This window comes from Tauraco erythrolophus, chromosome 8 (genome assembly GCF_009769465.1).
Source record: "Tauraco erythrolophus isolate bTauEry1 chromosome 8, bTauEry1.pri, whole genome shotgun sequence".
Classification (NCBI taxonomy): Eukaryota; Metazoa; Chordata; class Aves; order Musophagiformes; family Musophagidae; genus Tauraco; species Tauraco erythrolophus.
The window spans coordinates 38,411,813-38,426,318 of record NC_141472.1 but is presented as its reverse complement, the minus strand read 5'-3'; the positions used below and the strand labels follow the sequence as shown (position 1 = coordinate 38,426,318).

Below are 14,506 nucleotides of genomic sequence, written 5' to 3'. Positions count from 1 at the left end.
AAACGGTCAGGTTTCGGCAGTGTTTGCGTCGATGGTCTGAGTTATATCTGATTATACGACATCCATACGATAAATTGCAATTAACTGCTTAGTGAGTTATGCATTCATAGATTAGTGCAGAATTAATCATGTATTAAAGCTCACTTATAACAACAAATTTTAATACTGATTTCTTAACAGGCTCCAAAAATTATGTATCAGTACTGAAGTAAACTAAGTCATTTATAAAGTAAGAAAAATGTATTTCAGCTGTTAACAGTTTGTAGCTGACTATTTGCTTTAGATCAAGGAGCAGGAAGAGGTTAAGTCATGGCTCAATCACTATTACACTCAGGTTGTTATTAAAAAGCACCTTCCCATCTCTTTTTTCACTGCATTCAGGCTTTCTTAACTCTTCCATTATCTGACGCTTTAGGTCAGGAGGAGCAGTTTTAGAAAACTCACAAGTTTCTGTCAGGAAATCCAGTAACAGCTCCCCATCCTTGTTCCCTTCAATGAAGCAGCTTGTTATGTCCATGTGGGATGGGAGCTCGTAGAGCTGGTACTTCAGCCCGGCTGATTCCAGCATCCTTTTGATGTTAGCAGAGGAAACATAAGAGGAGAGATCGTCCAAAGCGAAGGAAGATGCGTACTTCTTCCATAGAGCTTCCCAGCCACTGCTTTCTGAGAGATAAACAAACAGAAAAACGCTCAGGAATAAGGAAGAACACTATTCGGACGTATTTTGGGTCATCTGGTTTTTTTTGCAGTTATCTTCATTGCGAGCGGGGTCTATCCAGAGTTGGGACGTGTGTCCTGGGGCGTGGTGGAGATGGCTGCCTCGCTGTTTCTATGCCTTGGGGTTGGGGGCTGCAGGAAGGCATGGACAGGTTGCCTACCCCAGAGCTCCAGCGCCTCCCACCGAGCCCCCAGCTGAGGCCAGAGCAGCTCAGTGCACTCAATCCTCTCCCACTCCCAACTTGCTGCATCCCTCTGCTTCATGCGCATAGGTAATACCTCTCAGGGACATCTTTCTATAGTCCACACTCTGAACGCTAGCTATTCAGTGCCATCTTCATAATTTGAACTATTCCCTAGATTTCAGCTGCCTGTTTGGAAGACCAAATCCTCTCCTATTCTTTCACCTAGTTACTTCGTGGTCGAGCTACAAGTGAGCTTCACTGAAACAGTTCTTACTAGCAAACTACCTCTCTGCTACATGAAATATGTAGGGTGCAAAACCCTGGCCGCATTGTCCATGTAGCTGGATGTGTGGCGGTGAAAAGGGTGGGATGGACAGAGCCCAGGACGAAGCTGTTTCATCCTCCTGGCCTTCAGCCTTCGCTCACATGCTGTTGGGCATGGGCAATGAGAAGGCCTGTTCCTCACCCCAAGCAGACCTCCCCAGTGGTGCCAGAAGGACGTTTTGGCTGTCTACTGTTTGGGTGTGCAAAGATGAAGGGTAAGGAAGGAACAGGCTCCTGTAGCACCTCAATCACCTCCAGACTGAGCCCTTGCATGCCCAGGCTTGTTCACATACCTCTTCCGAAGGGATGTTTTACAAAGAAAACCAGCTGGGTAAGCTGAAAACTCCCCAGATATGTCTTCACGTTTTTATTTTCCCTCACCCTGGCTCTGTGATTCAGCATTTCTTCTATAAATCATGTATAAAAGGATCACCCAGAATGTCTGGACAGGATGAAAATAACTTGGAGCCTAATGAGCAGCTCTTGAGAGCTATGACTATAAATCTCCGTAACTACTAAAACCAGTTGCTCGGCGGTTTCGCAAATGCTTTATCTGCAAACAGTTATTTATAGTCAAATAAACAGTTTGGTGTTTAGAAGAGGGGCTACAATATTTTCTTTCACCTGGTGGAAATTGAATGCAGAGCACTAATTGCAGAAAATTTGCTGGTGTCAGTGTTGTGTGACTCAGTGCCATCTCTGAGCCGGGCAATTATACACTACCTGAACGCAGCATTATTATAATAGCTCTCAATAGGCTCAGCATATGGCACTACTTTGGTTTGCAAGGCGATGTAAACAGATTTTTTTAAAATGTGTTAAAAATAACATCGCGTAGCTCTTGCAACTCGCCCGCTCTTCCGGCAGGGACGGAGCAGGAGGGATTGCAACCTTCACCGACTGACCAAGCCCCCTCCCAATCAAACCTATTCCCAGACTGGTTTTTAATTAACACATCTTAATGTGTTTGTGTTGGAGATGACATTACGTTCATTTTTTGAAATGAGCTTTGTTCTGCTTATCTTTCAGTACCTCTTTTTGCTTCGTTTCATAGCACTTCTTCCTTCCCCTCTCTATACTCTTCTTTCCCCCAAGGCTTCCCCCTTCCTTTCCTCTCTGCTATTCAGAGCCCTACTCCTCTCCCTTATTTTCTTGCTGGTCCCAGCAATTTCTGATCCATTCTGCTCTATCAGAAAACACAGTTGCCTGGCCCAGAGAGGTCTTAAAATACTTTACATGAATTTGGATTTTTAATCACATTCATTTTAAATAGACACATATTGCTCCCTGTATTCACATTTCTTGAATATCCAAAGGGATAGGTTAAGCAACTGGAAAATTGTTTCAGTTAACTATATACAGGTAATCAGCGATAGTCTGATATTGTGTTCTATTTCAGCCAAAGAACAAGAAGAGTAACTCAGATAATTTAAAATACATTTAAATACATTTAAAATTTCTTACAGTGAACTGCTTGAAAACACTTCAAAGCAAAAACATTTTAGAGGAAAAATAGTTTGAATAAATTCAGGTCAGAGAAGTGCCACTTCATTGTGGACCCTTCATGAACACAAAATGGACTTCATCAAACGCATTACAGTGTGCAGTCATGGCCAAATCTAGTAAAAATTTAGGCTTGAACATCTGAACAACACTTAACATCACTGAAAAAATATCCGATGTGACTGTTCACACAACTAAAATTTTATAGCTTTTGAGGCAAATTAAAGGCTTTCTAGAGTCGAATTGGACCCCACCATTGCAGTATCTCTAGCGTACCTTGCCCACAGCATTGAAAGGTCATCATTTACTCCGTTGCCACATTTTCCTTCTGAATTGACCACAGAGCATCTCTTTCAGATCTGAAGCAGCTTAAGAATACTGTTTTCCACCCAAAATGATGATATTAAGAAAATGGGCAGTTTGAGAAGTAAATGAACCATATGTGCTCCAACACCTGCTGTATGGTACAGCCAAGCCCCGTCGTAGCCGTTTGCTGAATGCTGCAAGTCTCCAGGAGTCAGATCACGCAGTGCCCGGCCTGAAAAGTCTTTTACAGAAATTAGCAGAGGCTGAAGGAGCTCTTGCAAGCGAGAGCCATGGGACGGAGCCTCTCGCCCACTCCGGGGCTCTCTGCTGCCGTCCATCACTGGCCGGGCTGCGGGATGGGGAAGGGCGGAGGGAAAGAGAAGGGTGTTTTGTGCCCACGGCACGGGTTTGCTGGCTCACAAAGCCTTCGGCTTTACAACCTGCAGCATGGAGCCACGCAGATATAGACAGTGTGCATATTTCAATGAATGTAGATAGATGGACACCAATTACGCACCCAGTTCAGCTCTATAGGTGATAAAGGACATTTCAAATAAAAACGTGCATTGGTTTCCAGCTGGCCTGCGTTGAACTCACAAGAACCCCAAAGGTCATCATGGCTCTTGCCTGACCGAGCAGCACTGGTGGGGCAGCTCACCTGACACGAGGATAATGAGGAGCTTCGCCTGCGCTTCCAGGAGGCTGTGAAAATACCGGATAGTTGCTGGGACATCTTTCACATAATACAGCATCTGGAAAGAGCAGAGATGTTTACAGAGATATGGTGCAGTCCTGGTGAATATTACAACTGGTACCACTAAGTAAAATCACCCAAATGGGGTTAATCTTGAGAGAAGAGCAGAACAATGGGACACTTTAACACAACACCGGGCAGTGGGATAACGCTCAAGCTCCGGGCTGTCACTGCCTTGCCTGCTCTCTGGCTCTCCCAGGACCAAGCTCATGTTCATTCATTAACCTGAGATAAAAAGATTTGCCTTCCTTAGCAGTGAGGATGGCTCATAATGACTTCAGTAAACTTGGAAATACAAAGGTAATTTCACAGAGTGGACAAGGATCTTTGAAAACACTAGCTAAAATATATTTTAACTGACTGCCACCCACAGCCTCGTTAATAGGACTACTGTGCTCAAAGTTGCTTTGCTGTAACTCATCTTTCATTTTCGCAGTTCACTTATGCTTAAGTACTTTAAATTACAGGGAAATAAACTCACCTTTCTTCCCCTTAGAGTGGATAATGAGGTCACGTACTTCATGCATACTTTTAACAGCCAAGTCTTTGACAACATTCACTTTGCAGAGATTTTTACCTGGATCATGTGAATGAAGTCCCATTTTTTAGTCTTCTTTTCTGCATTCATTCGACTTTCATATTCATAAGCTGTCTCCTCATGCCAGGTAAACTTTACGTTCTCGAGGTTTGATGTCTCAGCCACGCGCTCTGAAATGCGGGAGAAGGCAGGACAGAGTCATCTCAATTGCAAATATGGGACCGATTTCCATTCAGAGCTTTAATACATCCAAAAGTCATATTTAGGTAGAGAGTTTTGGTACCAGTTTAATACAGCCATGGAATATTTAAAACCTTGAGTCCCGCATGTGAGAAGGGGGTTGCAAAGGTCTTTGTAGGATGAAATTTTAAGAGAGTCTGATACTTTACTCTTTGAACCCTCGTATGGGCTCCTCCTGACTTAAAAAAAAAGGAAAGAAACTCTTCCTCATGACTGGCTCAAGCTGTATTAAAAGATGTTGACTGAGATAAGTAGTTATGAGGCCACGAGCAGCACATTTCATGCTGTATGGGAGAAGAGCTGATGGCCCTTTGCTTAGGTGCCATGTAAGACCCACATGGCTAAGCAGAAGTCAGGTCATGGCAAAGGGTTTTCCAGAGGCTGAACACATAAATACAGAGGTTCAAGGATGGACCAAGGGGGATGTGTTTTGGGGATAAAGCACAGTTAAAAGCTTGAGAAGGGCAGGGAGAGGAAATGGCTTGCTCTGGGAATGTGTCATGGGGATGGTGGGAAAGGGAAGGAGCTTTGCTCCATGAGCAAGGACCCATCTCTTGACATTTGGCTTCTGCTGTGTTCAAATAATTTTTCAAAAGCCCATAGTTTTAGCCAACTGCTTCAGGTAATAGCGTTTTACAGCAAAGGCTTGTGTAAAGAGTGACACATGGCGTGTTTTCAGACCTTGACACAAGGCACATCCAGCAACTGGGGAAAGAAGAAAACTAGAGAAATGGATTCAAGGAGTAAGTTATACCGAGAGCCTGGCTCATCACTGCATTTCTTTGCTTTTTATAGGAGCAAAACTGAGTTATAATTTCATAATTTAGGGGATGCCAGAATACTAATGTCCATCTGCTGGCATATGGAGCTCATCACACTGTGCTCCTGCCTGGTGCTCGGGATTGCTCCAGGACAAAGCTAGTCCTGACGCGATTCCTGTGCTTCACTGGAGTTAACATAAATTTAAAACTCAAATGGCCCAAAGGCAGACTGAGCCTTAGCTACAGAACACATGCTCAAAACAACATGATGTGCTAAGACCAGCACCTTTGCACCACTAATCACAAAGTTCTCCTTTTGGGCTCTGATTAGGGCATATCCCTGTCGGACAGACGAGAAATGCTCCGTCAGTGCTTATCTCCTCTCTTTTATGGCTGGAAATGGGCCACCCTTTTCGGATGCTGCTGCTGTTACTCTGTTCGCTTCCATTTATCAGTCACTTATCATATCACCCTCACGTGTAGTCTGGTGCAATCTGGTTCAGTTCAGTTGCTAGACAGTCTGCGAGGAGACACTAGGAAGAAAACTAGGAAGAAATTGCTTGCCAGGGTGGGCTTTTAAAGCCAAAATTTCAGAAAGAGCAAACTCATTCTGGCTATGGGAAGTTTCTGCCCAAAGATTCATCTGAAGCCAAAAAATGTCGCTCAGTTGTGGTGTGACCAACACTCCAACCATGGTCACCAAGGGACCTTGCCTGGACATGGACCAGGAATGAAGGAAAGCCACAGCCTGGCCATGAGGCTTTGAGGAGAGCCTCCGTCATATAGCACAATCTAGATAAACCACAGTTTGTCATCACTGAACATCCCGGTATGAAGTTTCTCTTGTGAGCATGGCTTCTTCCCAAGGAGAAAGTATCTGGTTAGGCAGAAAACATAAGTACTGAATCCTCAAAGGCACAGATAATGTTTCCAATTCTCCCCGGAAAATCTTAGTGCTCAGAAACCTAATTAATGATACCTACTGGGGACATGATTAATTACCAAATAAGAAAGTTTAAAGAAAGAAATTCAGATGAATATTTCATTTCTAGTTTAGCATAAAACTTAAAATAAGGACAGCGTCTTATAATTTCTTTAACTTTCTTCTGGAAAGAAACTCACTGAAGCAGGATAGGGCTGCCAGTTAACTGGTGGTAGATGGTGAGACCATTAGGAAGATTCAGCACAAATTCAGCCCCATGTACCCTAATGGCCACATTAATGGCTCAGACAGGACAGCCCAAACTGTCTTATAAACACAGCAGATACTTCATTGCCCATCCTTCACCATCTCAGCCTGGAGAAATGTAAAAGCTCCTGGGATTTTGCATGAGCCATCTTTTCAAAGATCAGGTCCATGTAATACAGAGACAGATAGAAAAAAAAATTGTTTCCTGAGAGCCTTTGGTGCTTCCAGTGACTCTGAACTCCCCCACTGCAGGGAGAAACGGATTGTTACTCTTTTTTTTTTTCTTAGACTTCCATAAGTTACTTCAGACTGGGAATGTTTTGTTTTAAGGAGTTAAGTAAGAGGAAGAGCTGGAGATTTACAGTGTGGTTTTGCAGTCTGGTATTTATTATGGTTTGGAGCATTTCCAACAATGCAGACTGCTGATGAGGTTCATTCATTACTGCCACGTCCATTCAGCAGCTGCTTTCTGGCAAGGTGTGCTCTGCTCAGGGCTGCTCATGGCCTGCATGGTGTAGCTGTTGACACCTCCATACAAGACCATAATTACCTGCTCAGGTAAAGCAAATCGGCGTTAAAGTGATAATCAAACTGTGGATTGGTATTTAATGCTTGCTTTGCAGGGGAATTTGACCAAAGCAGCCCTACCAACATTCAATCCTTCTTGGAAAATGTTTAACTTTCCTTCATGAATGTTGCTCAGACCTTTGGGCTGGTGGAAGGAAACAAGCTCCAAGCCACGGAGCACACAGCAGAAATCTTTCCTATCCACCTTGCTTCCCTTTCCATGTTTTCAAATTCAAAGGATGGTAACTAATTTAGTGCGATACCGTGAGGTTTAGCTATTTGTTATTTGAAAACTGTTTTCAAGATATGTGAGAATTACCATGAGACACTAAAATTTTCCCTTCAAGGTTGAGGAAGGATCCTGATTCAGTGCAAGTAGAAGGAGAAAAACTTTCTCTCTGAAATGTGGGGCTTTTACCGTATTCCCATACGACAACCTAAGTTAACCACCTAACCAAAGTCCTCATCTTGCTTCGCTTTTAAAGTCTGTCTGCTCCCAAGCGTTTGCCACGTAGAGTTCTTTGCAGTGTGAGACACTAAGATTTTAATGAAAGACTGAACATTATTGAAAAGCAATGATGGCAAAAAAGCATAAAATAGTGGATTTTTTCAGCTTTTAAGAACCAATTCTGACAAGAAAGCATTTGAAATGGGGTCATCCAGCTTTCAACTCTTTTTAATGCATTTAGCGTAGTTAATGTAAATTTAATTTATTTAATGTAAAAATACCTTTGTACTTGAAGATTTGGTCAGCACTTGGCTCTATCACTTCGTTGTTGATGGTGACCCCTGGATATCTGGCTTGTACTTTTGAGAGGATCAGCAGGTCAATCTCACCTAGGGAAGCAGGAAACGCGACATAGAAGATGAAAGCACAACTCCGGTAAAAGTTATCTCTGCCACCATCACATCCTGTTTTGAAGACTGATGCCTGCCATTCACGGACAGAAAAAGTACCACACAGGTACATGCAGCTGCTCTGTATTCTCGGCAGATTGCCACTGAGGGTTTAGTTCTAGGATTTGAGAAAAATTTAAATATCAGTCCCAGCTATCTTCACTCCTCCCCTCTGACCACTGTCAGTGCCAAGGGAAAACCAGACACAGTCGTGTGTGTCTTGACCTCATGTTTTCCGGATGCGGCCTAACCTCCCAGGGAAGATCCTAAATGACTCTGACAGTACCAGTTCTGATGGTCCCAAGTCACCAGCAAACCTGGCAGGATTTCTGAGGAGTCAGTAAGAGCATTTGTAGCCAAGCGTCTCACTGGTTACCAGGTCATGTGGGTGAGGGAGAAGAGAATATATGTTTACACTGGAATTAGAAACAACATTCGTGTCTGTTTGACTTTAGTGTCCTGTGACTTTTTCTGTAAGTAGGATGAATAGTGCACATACCCTTTATGTTTATCTGACCTCTGTTCACAGACTGCCCCAGAGCTGATAGTGCTTTCTGTGTGAGGAATAGTTCTCTCTGGATACTGTTCAGGCTAGCTGCAACTATTTTACGGATGGAAGTGTCAATAGATCCAACATTCCAGAATTTAAAAAGAGCTGCCATTGCTCTTGGCCACCTTTCCCCATCCACAATGTAGGAAGCTCAGGGAGATGATGCTCCTGACTGAGGCACAAGTCCAGGGACAACATTGTGCTGCTTGCTTAGGTTTCTTAGGGCTCAATTCTGCTTATTGTGCTTGAATAAATTTTAGGTGGAAAAAATAATAGAAGAATAAATTAAGGTAGAAAGAGAGAAGCAGAGAGTAACTGTGATAAATAATAGACTCAGGGGTCATATTACAGACAAATATTGATCTTTGTTCTGGAAGATGTACTTGTGGTGGCACACAACTCCACGTTATAAAATTCCCTACAAATGAACAAAATCGTGCACTCAACAGAAGATCACACAGCAATCCCTTGCTGAGGGACTGTGGAGGGAGTGCTCCCTTTATATTTGCATGGTCTCTGCCCGTCCTCATGATTCTCAGTGCCCCTGGGTTCCCACCACTTCAGCGTTAGCTCCATTATACAGAAGATTCGAGGTAGAAAAGAAAAATATTTGGAGTTAAATAGCCATAATGTGTACTCCAGCGCTCAATCGAGCACACCAGGTCCTCTCCCAGGAGGGTCCTTTTCACTACGAAGAGCTCTCTGTCTGCTTCTGGCCTCACTGCACATCACCACGGGCCAAAACCAGGCACCCAGCCCAGGTCTCACCTCCTCATTAACACCCCAAGAATTTAACATAAAAGGTGAGGACGAGTTCAATTTTTTCAGACTTATGTGTCTTTCTTAAAGCAACTTATAACACCAAAATTTACGTGGTATCTGTGCAAGCCCATTCTTTAAGGGAGGGAAATTGAATTTCTGAAGGAGCAGAAATAGCTGCAGCTTTGCTATCCCTGCAAACCCTGTAGTTTGTTGAAAAATCTGAGCAAAGTCCGTTGTCTGCAGGCTGCCATGGTAAAATCTGGGAACATAGAATTTGTAATGAACTACTGCAATATTTTTGATTTTTGGTTGCTTTAACAACTTTCTGTAAAACAGATTAGCCCTTTGAAAAGGCTGTGCAGGGCCTGATAAAAAAGAAATTTGAATTTTGCATTTCCATATGCGGATAGGTTAATATATTCCCTTCCACTCTTCTGTGGCCAAACCACCCTTGTATTGTTTTTAACCAAAAATACCACCCCTTTGATTCATAATTTAATCTACAGCCTTAATTGACTTCAGTTAGCTCTTTTATATGCAAACAAGTGTCCTGAGGCATTTTACAGTCAAATCTGTGGCAGCTTGCGTTATCAACAATTTGGCAATTAGGCTATCCGAATTATTTAAAGTCTCCAACACAATTACCTTTTAAAGGCTACCACTATGTTCACCATTAAGTTTCTAATTAAACATTTTACGTAACGGGATAGTTTATAGCACAGTTGCTACTTTATAGCAGCGTTGATGACTTTTATGGTTTTTAAAGGTACAGAGTGCTGCGCGCTGGAGTGTGAACTTAATAAGGCAGCGGCTGTGGGCGAAGGCAGACGCCGGAGACGGGCGGGTGTAATGGGATATGATGCTGCATTAAATGGTTTGCTTGTTTCTCGAGGTGGAAAAGTGGAAAGAAAACGCTTTCCTCCCGTGCTCCCTCCCTGTGAAGCGCGGGGGCACATGGGGCCAGGGCAGCAGCTCCATCACTGCCCTCTGACACCAGCCAGCGTTCGCTCGGGGGATTTGGGAATCCGCTGCCTCCCGACCTCCCAAGGACCTGCGATGGGAACAAGCCAGTGAGGAACAGGGCTTTAGAGGTGTAGGGTTTTTTTTACATCACAAAATGAGTTTTGTCTGCACATTATAGATTGAATATCCATCATGCTCAGCTGGAATGTCTCTGGTTAGGGAGTTAAGTACCTCACTAAGTAAACTGTTCCTGTTAAAAACAATTTTTTTTTGGCAGGAGAACAGTTTGCCTTGTTTGGAGAGCAATGTTCCTACTCTGTCACACTGTCTATTTTCTAACTAATGCCCACTATTTACATATCATTATTTTTACTTATTAGGGAAGATTGACAAAGCTGAGATTAGTCTTTGGAGATGGTATGACTGAAGTATTTAAACTAAATTAACTGTTCTTATAAAATCTAAGTTTGATGACTTAATAGTCAGAGCAGAATTAGAAAACACAGGCTTTAATTATGAGGGAACTTAAGCAAGAATTTAATGAGAAGAAGCCGCTTGATGTTATTGGTATTGTTTTTCCACCCAGTGAACTTCAGATAAGAGACTTATTTCTTTGGATTTCTTCTGGATTTCTTCTGGAACTTATATTCAGCTCCAGTGTTTTAGGTGACAGTGGTTCCAGGAGGCGCTTGTGCATTGACAGTGGTCAGCAAGTATGTACTGAGGTCAGCCGAGGCTGTCACATAGCAGGGCAGGAGGCAGCAACGATAAGGAGTTGCCACATCAGTAAACAGTTACAGGGGAGAGTAATTGCAATGCAAGTAAAGATTTAATATTCTAAGGAATCTAAGACATTATGGCACTTTTTTTTTTTTGCATAGAAACACTACAGGGCAGTTTAAGCCTCTCTCTGTCCTTGAGGAGTGATGTTGCAGAAGGAGTTTTCTCATGGAGGGCATAAAAAATCAGGGTGGGGAGGCACAAGCTGTTTTCAAACAATGTGGCCACATACCAGCTAGTGTCATCTGTCCCCTGGAGATGAGTTTTCAAGAAAAGTCTTATTTCTCACTCCCCTTCTTTCTGCAATTTGTAATGCTCTATTCTTCAGAAAAAAGGTAAAAGGATACCAATACTGCAGTCCATGGCATACCTGCTCCACCACCGACGCTTAGAATATTGATTGTAGGCTTCCCGTTTCCAATACTGAAAAACATTATTTATACATATTAGGAGAGCTACCCAGTAGAGAGGTTTAGATTCATTTTACGAAGCACTGGTGATGCCATGAGGACTAAAATATGCAGGACAAAATCAAACGCAACCTGCACGTGTACAGGCATGCCTGCAAGCTGACAAGAGGAATCAGATTCAAAACTCTGCTGGTTGAAGGTTCCTGATTTCCAGCTATTTTGGCAATTTGTAGAGGAGCTCTGCTTTTATTACAAGCGCATACAAGCAGCAGCAGGTCCATGCCTTGTTCATGTCTGTGTTTTGAGGACCAGAGACCTCCCCGGGTCTGAACCGGTAGCTTAAAAATTATTTATAGAAGTTTTACATTTTGCAAAATGAGGAGGAAGAAGGGAGAGTGTAACATGTTTAAAATCCCTTAGAGGGGCTTTGGTAGATTCATAAACCCCTGGGCCCAGAGAAAGGCCTCCCCAGAACCAGAATTTGACCCCAGTTGCCCCAGCCAGCCCGCAAAGCAAGGAGTCCAGCAAAAAATGGCAGGCAAAGCAGGAGTGTTATTTACAGACACTAGAGACAGCCTAAATATTACCTGAAAAGATTACTTTTAAAAAGATGCTTTCAACCAGATTTAATGTTAGAACATAATATCTGTTCCCGCATTTCAGAGTTGATTCAGGGTAAGCCTGCAAGGAAAAAATTCAGCCTTATCTCCTCCCCGCTAGGCAGGCTCCGTCCCGAAGAACAGCCATTCAGCGCCGTGTGTACATGAAATCTCCAGCCAAGCCCTATCAGAGACCTACAGACGGGGTGGCCGGTGGGGAGCAGCAATCTGCCTCTTGCAGGCAGCCCCTGGAGCCCATCCCCACCGCGGGACCGTGCCACCGGGCTGTCCTTCAGCTCCACGTGGCCACCTCCATGTTACCTCTGTATCACAGCTGGCAGCTGCCTCTCCATGAACTCCCGCATGCACTGGTGCTCGGTGGAATTCGTGAGGAAGAGGCGGAAAGACTGGAGGTATCTGACGGGGTCGGTGAGCAAACTCCTCATGGGCAATGCCATGCTGGGGGTCGGAAGGGTGCGGGAGGGGACAGGTTACTCCCTGCAGTTCTGCTTTCGGACCTAGAGAAGGAATAACAAACACTGGAGAGGTAAAAACCAGCGTACACTTGGACTTTGCCCCACGTCCTTGGCCCTGCCACTTTGTCTTAAAGCACTTTAAAAAGTATTATGCAATTTTGCGATAAAAGCTGTAAATCAGGTTTAAGCAGCAAAGGGTAATATATCATCTTTAATCTGTGCAGAGGAAATGCCAGCATTTTTAAACTGTGCTGACACAGGGCTCTGTTAAAACCCAGCAAAAAGGGTCTTTAGACAGTTCTTAAATGAAAGAAAAATTCCCCTATTTCTTGAAGGCATGGAGAGGCTCCAATGACTTGGTCTGGATTAGAAGAGAGTGCAACAGACATCTCCAGAGATGCTGGCAGATGTCTCTATCTGTTTTTTTAAGCTTTTGATGTACTTAAAGGGAACGCTGAAGGTGGGCTAAAAACAATAAAAACCTTATAAATGCACTCTTTATTTTTCTAGTTCCTCTGAAGATAATGGTATGATTCCCATGGGCTAAGTAGTTAATTCACAAAAGCCACGTGAGTTACTGGAATGGATGTTGTTCTAAACCTGGCTTACACAGAGTCGGGAGCGGGGGAGGCAGAGCGTGCTACCGGGAAACGCTGAGCTGTACCTTGACAAGTGCACAAAGACGTGTTCATCCCCTCTTAAACTGAAGTTTAAGTCGATCACATCTTGTTCTAACTGGTGAGGAGAAAGAGATCCTCTTCCTTCTTTTGGGTCCTGGGCTTAAGCACCGCACTACATCTCTTACCATCAGATCTGACTTTCCCCCACGTTACATGCCAGCCACTTCTTGTTATTTCTGTTGCTCCCTTTGGACTGTCTCCAACCAAGCCCCTGTTGCTGTTGAAGTGCAGTAGCCAGGAGTGACAACCTCCCACCCGCTGATGTCTCCCTGCTCCCAGGGTAACCAGAACGGTTTCCCGTGCCCCACCAAAACCCCACACCCCTTACCTTCGCCCGTCAGCATGACCACTGAAATACAAAAGATGATTTTTTTTTCCAGACTACTTCTCTGGTCCCTTTGAACAGTAATTCCATCCTCTGTTGTGTTCCGAGTCCCTCCCAGCTGATAATTGAATAACAACAGTCTCGTCCCTCTCCCAGATCATGAATGGAAACCTGAAAAATTAGCAGCCTCAGGTTCCTACTCATCATTACCTCCTTTTCTGGCAGTCAGCGATAACTTCGGACTAACTGCACAACCAGTTTTCCACCCACCCTATAGTTGCCTCATCGAGGCCACATCTTCCTCGCTTGCCTATGAGAATGACATACAAGATGGTGCCAGCCCTAAAGCCTCTGCATAGGAGCACCTCTCGCTCCGCTGTACACCAGGATGGTTACAGCATAGGCAGAAAGATGGGCTTGGCACAATCTCTCCCTGACATCTCCACGTTGCCTGGTCATCCTCTTATTCTCTTTCTGATCCTCACTCCTTTCCAAAGGACAATATCTAGGGACAGCCGTTGTGCTGAGCAGCTGCAGTTCCCTGGCTCCTCCTCCTCCTCCTGCCCCCTTTTCAACCATGACGTGAGCTACTTGGCTTTGTCCACCTTCCTTTGCTGCTCATGCCAAAGGTAACATCAACTTGTGAAGCGTTTTGGTTTTGCATCCCATGAGCCACATCTCAAAGGCTGCCAAAGGAGGAAATCTGGTGAAGGCTGGTGGTGATGCACCTCCTCCAGCACGTGCTGCTACCAGAGCCATTAGGTCACTTAGCAACACCTGTTAATTGCAGTCCTTGAGGCAGTCCCAAAGACCAGCAGCAACCTCTGAAGCAGGACCCAAGGTGTGATTTTCCACCCATGCCACTGTTGAAGCAGACCTGGCTTTCAGCATGCTCCTCGTGCCCTAGCCCCTCAGACAGCAAGGACACTTTCAAGGGAAAAAACAGCAAAACCGAGTATGTTAAACAACAACAACAATGA

The 14,506-nt window shown here is 44.1% G+C and overlaps 1 protein-coding gene across 2 annotated transcripts; it reads right to left on the bottom strand.

Moving 5' to 3' along the window:
- Positions 1–307: 307 nt before the first annotated feature.
- Positions 308–12,570, bottom strand: LOC104376947 (histamine N-methyltransferase). Of its 2 annotated transcripts, none has more exons than XM_009983668.2 (6): positions 12,367–12,570; positions 11,407–11,459; positions 7,814–7,921; positions 4,367–4,497; positions 3,690–3,787; positions 308–659 (listed from the first exon to the last, which is right to left on the bottom strand). In XM_009983668.2, exons 1-6 carry the CDS (start codon positions 12,501–12,503, stop codon positions 308–310), a joined length of 879 nt encoding a protein of 292 aa, XP_009981970.1. In that variant the 5' UTR covers positions 12,504–12,570. The 2 variants fall into 2 exon arrangements, with proteins under 2 accessions (XP_009981970.1, XP_009982045.1); XM_009983743.1 differs by having other exon boundaries at positions 308–663; positions 3,694–3,787; positions 12,367–12,503.
- Between the last annotated feature and the right edge of the window lie 1,936 nt (positions 12,571–14,506).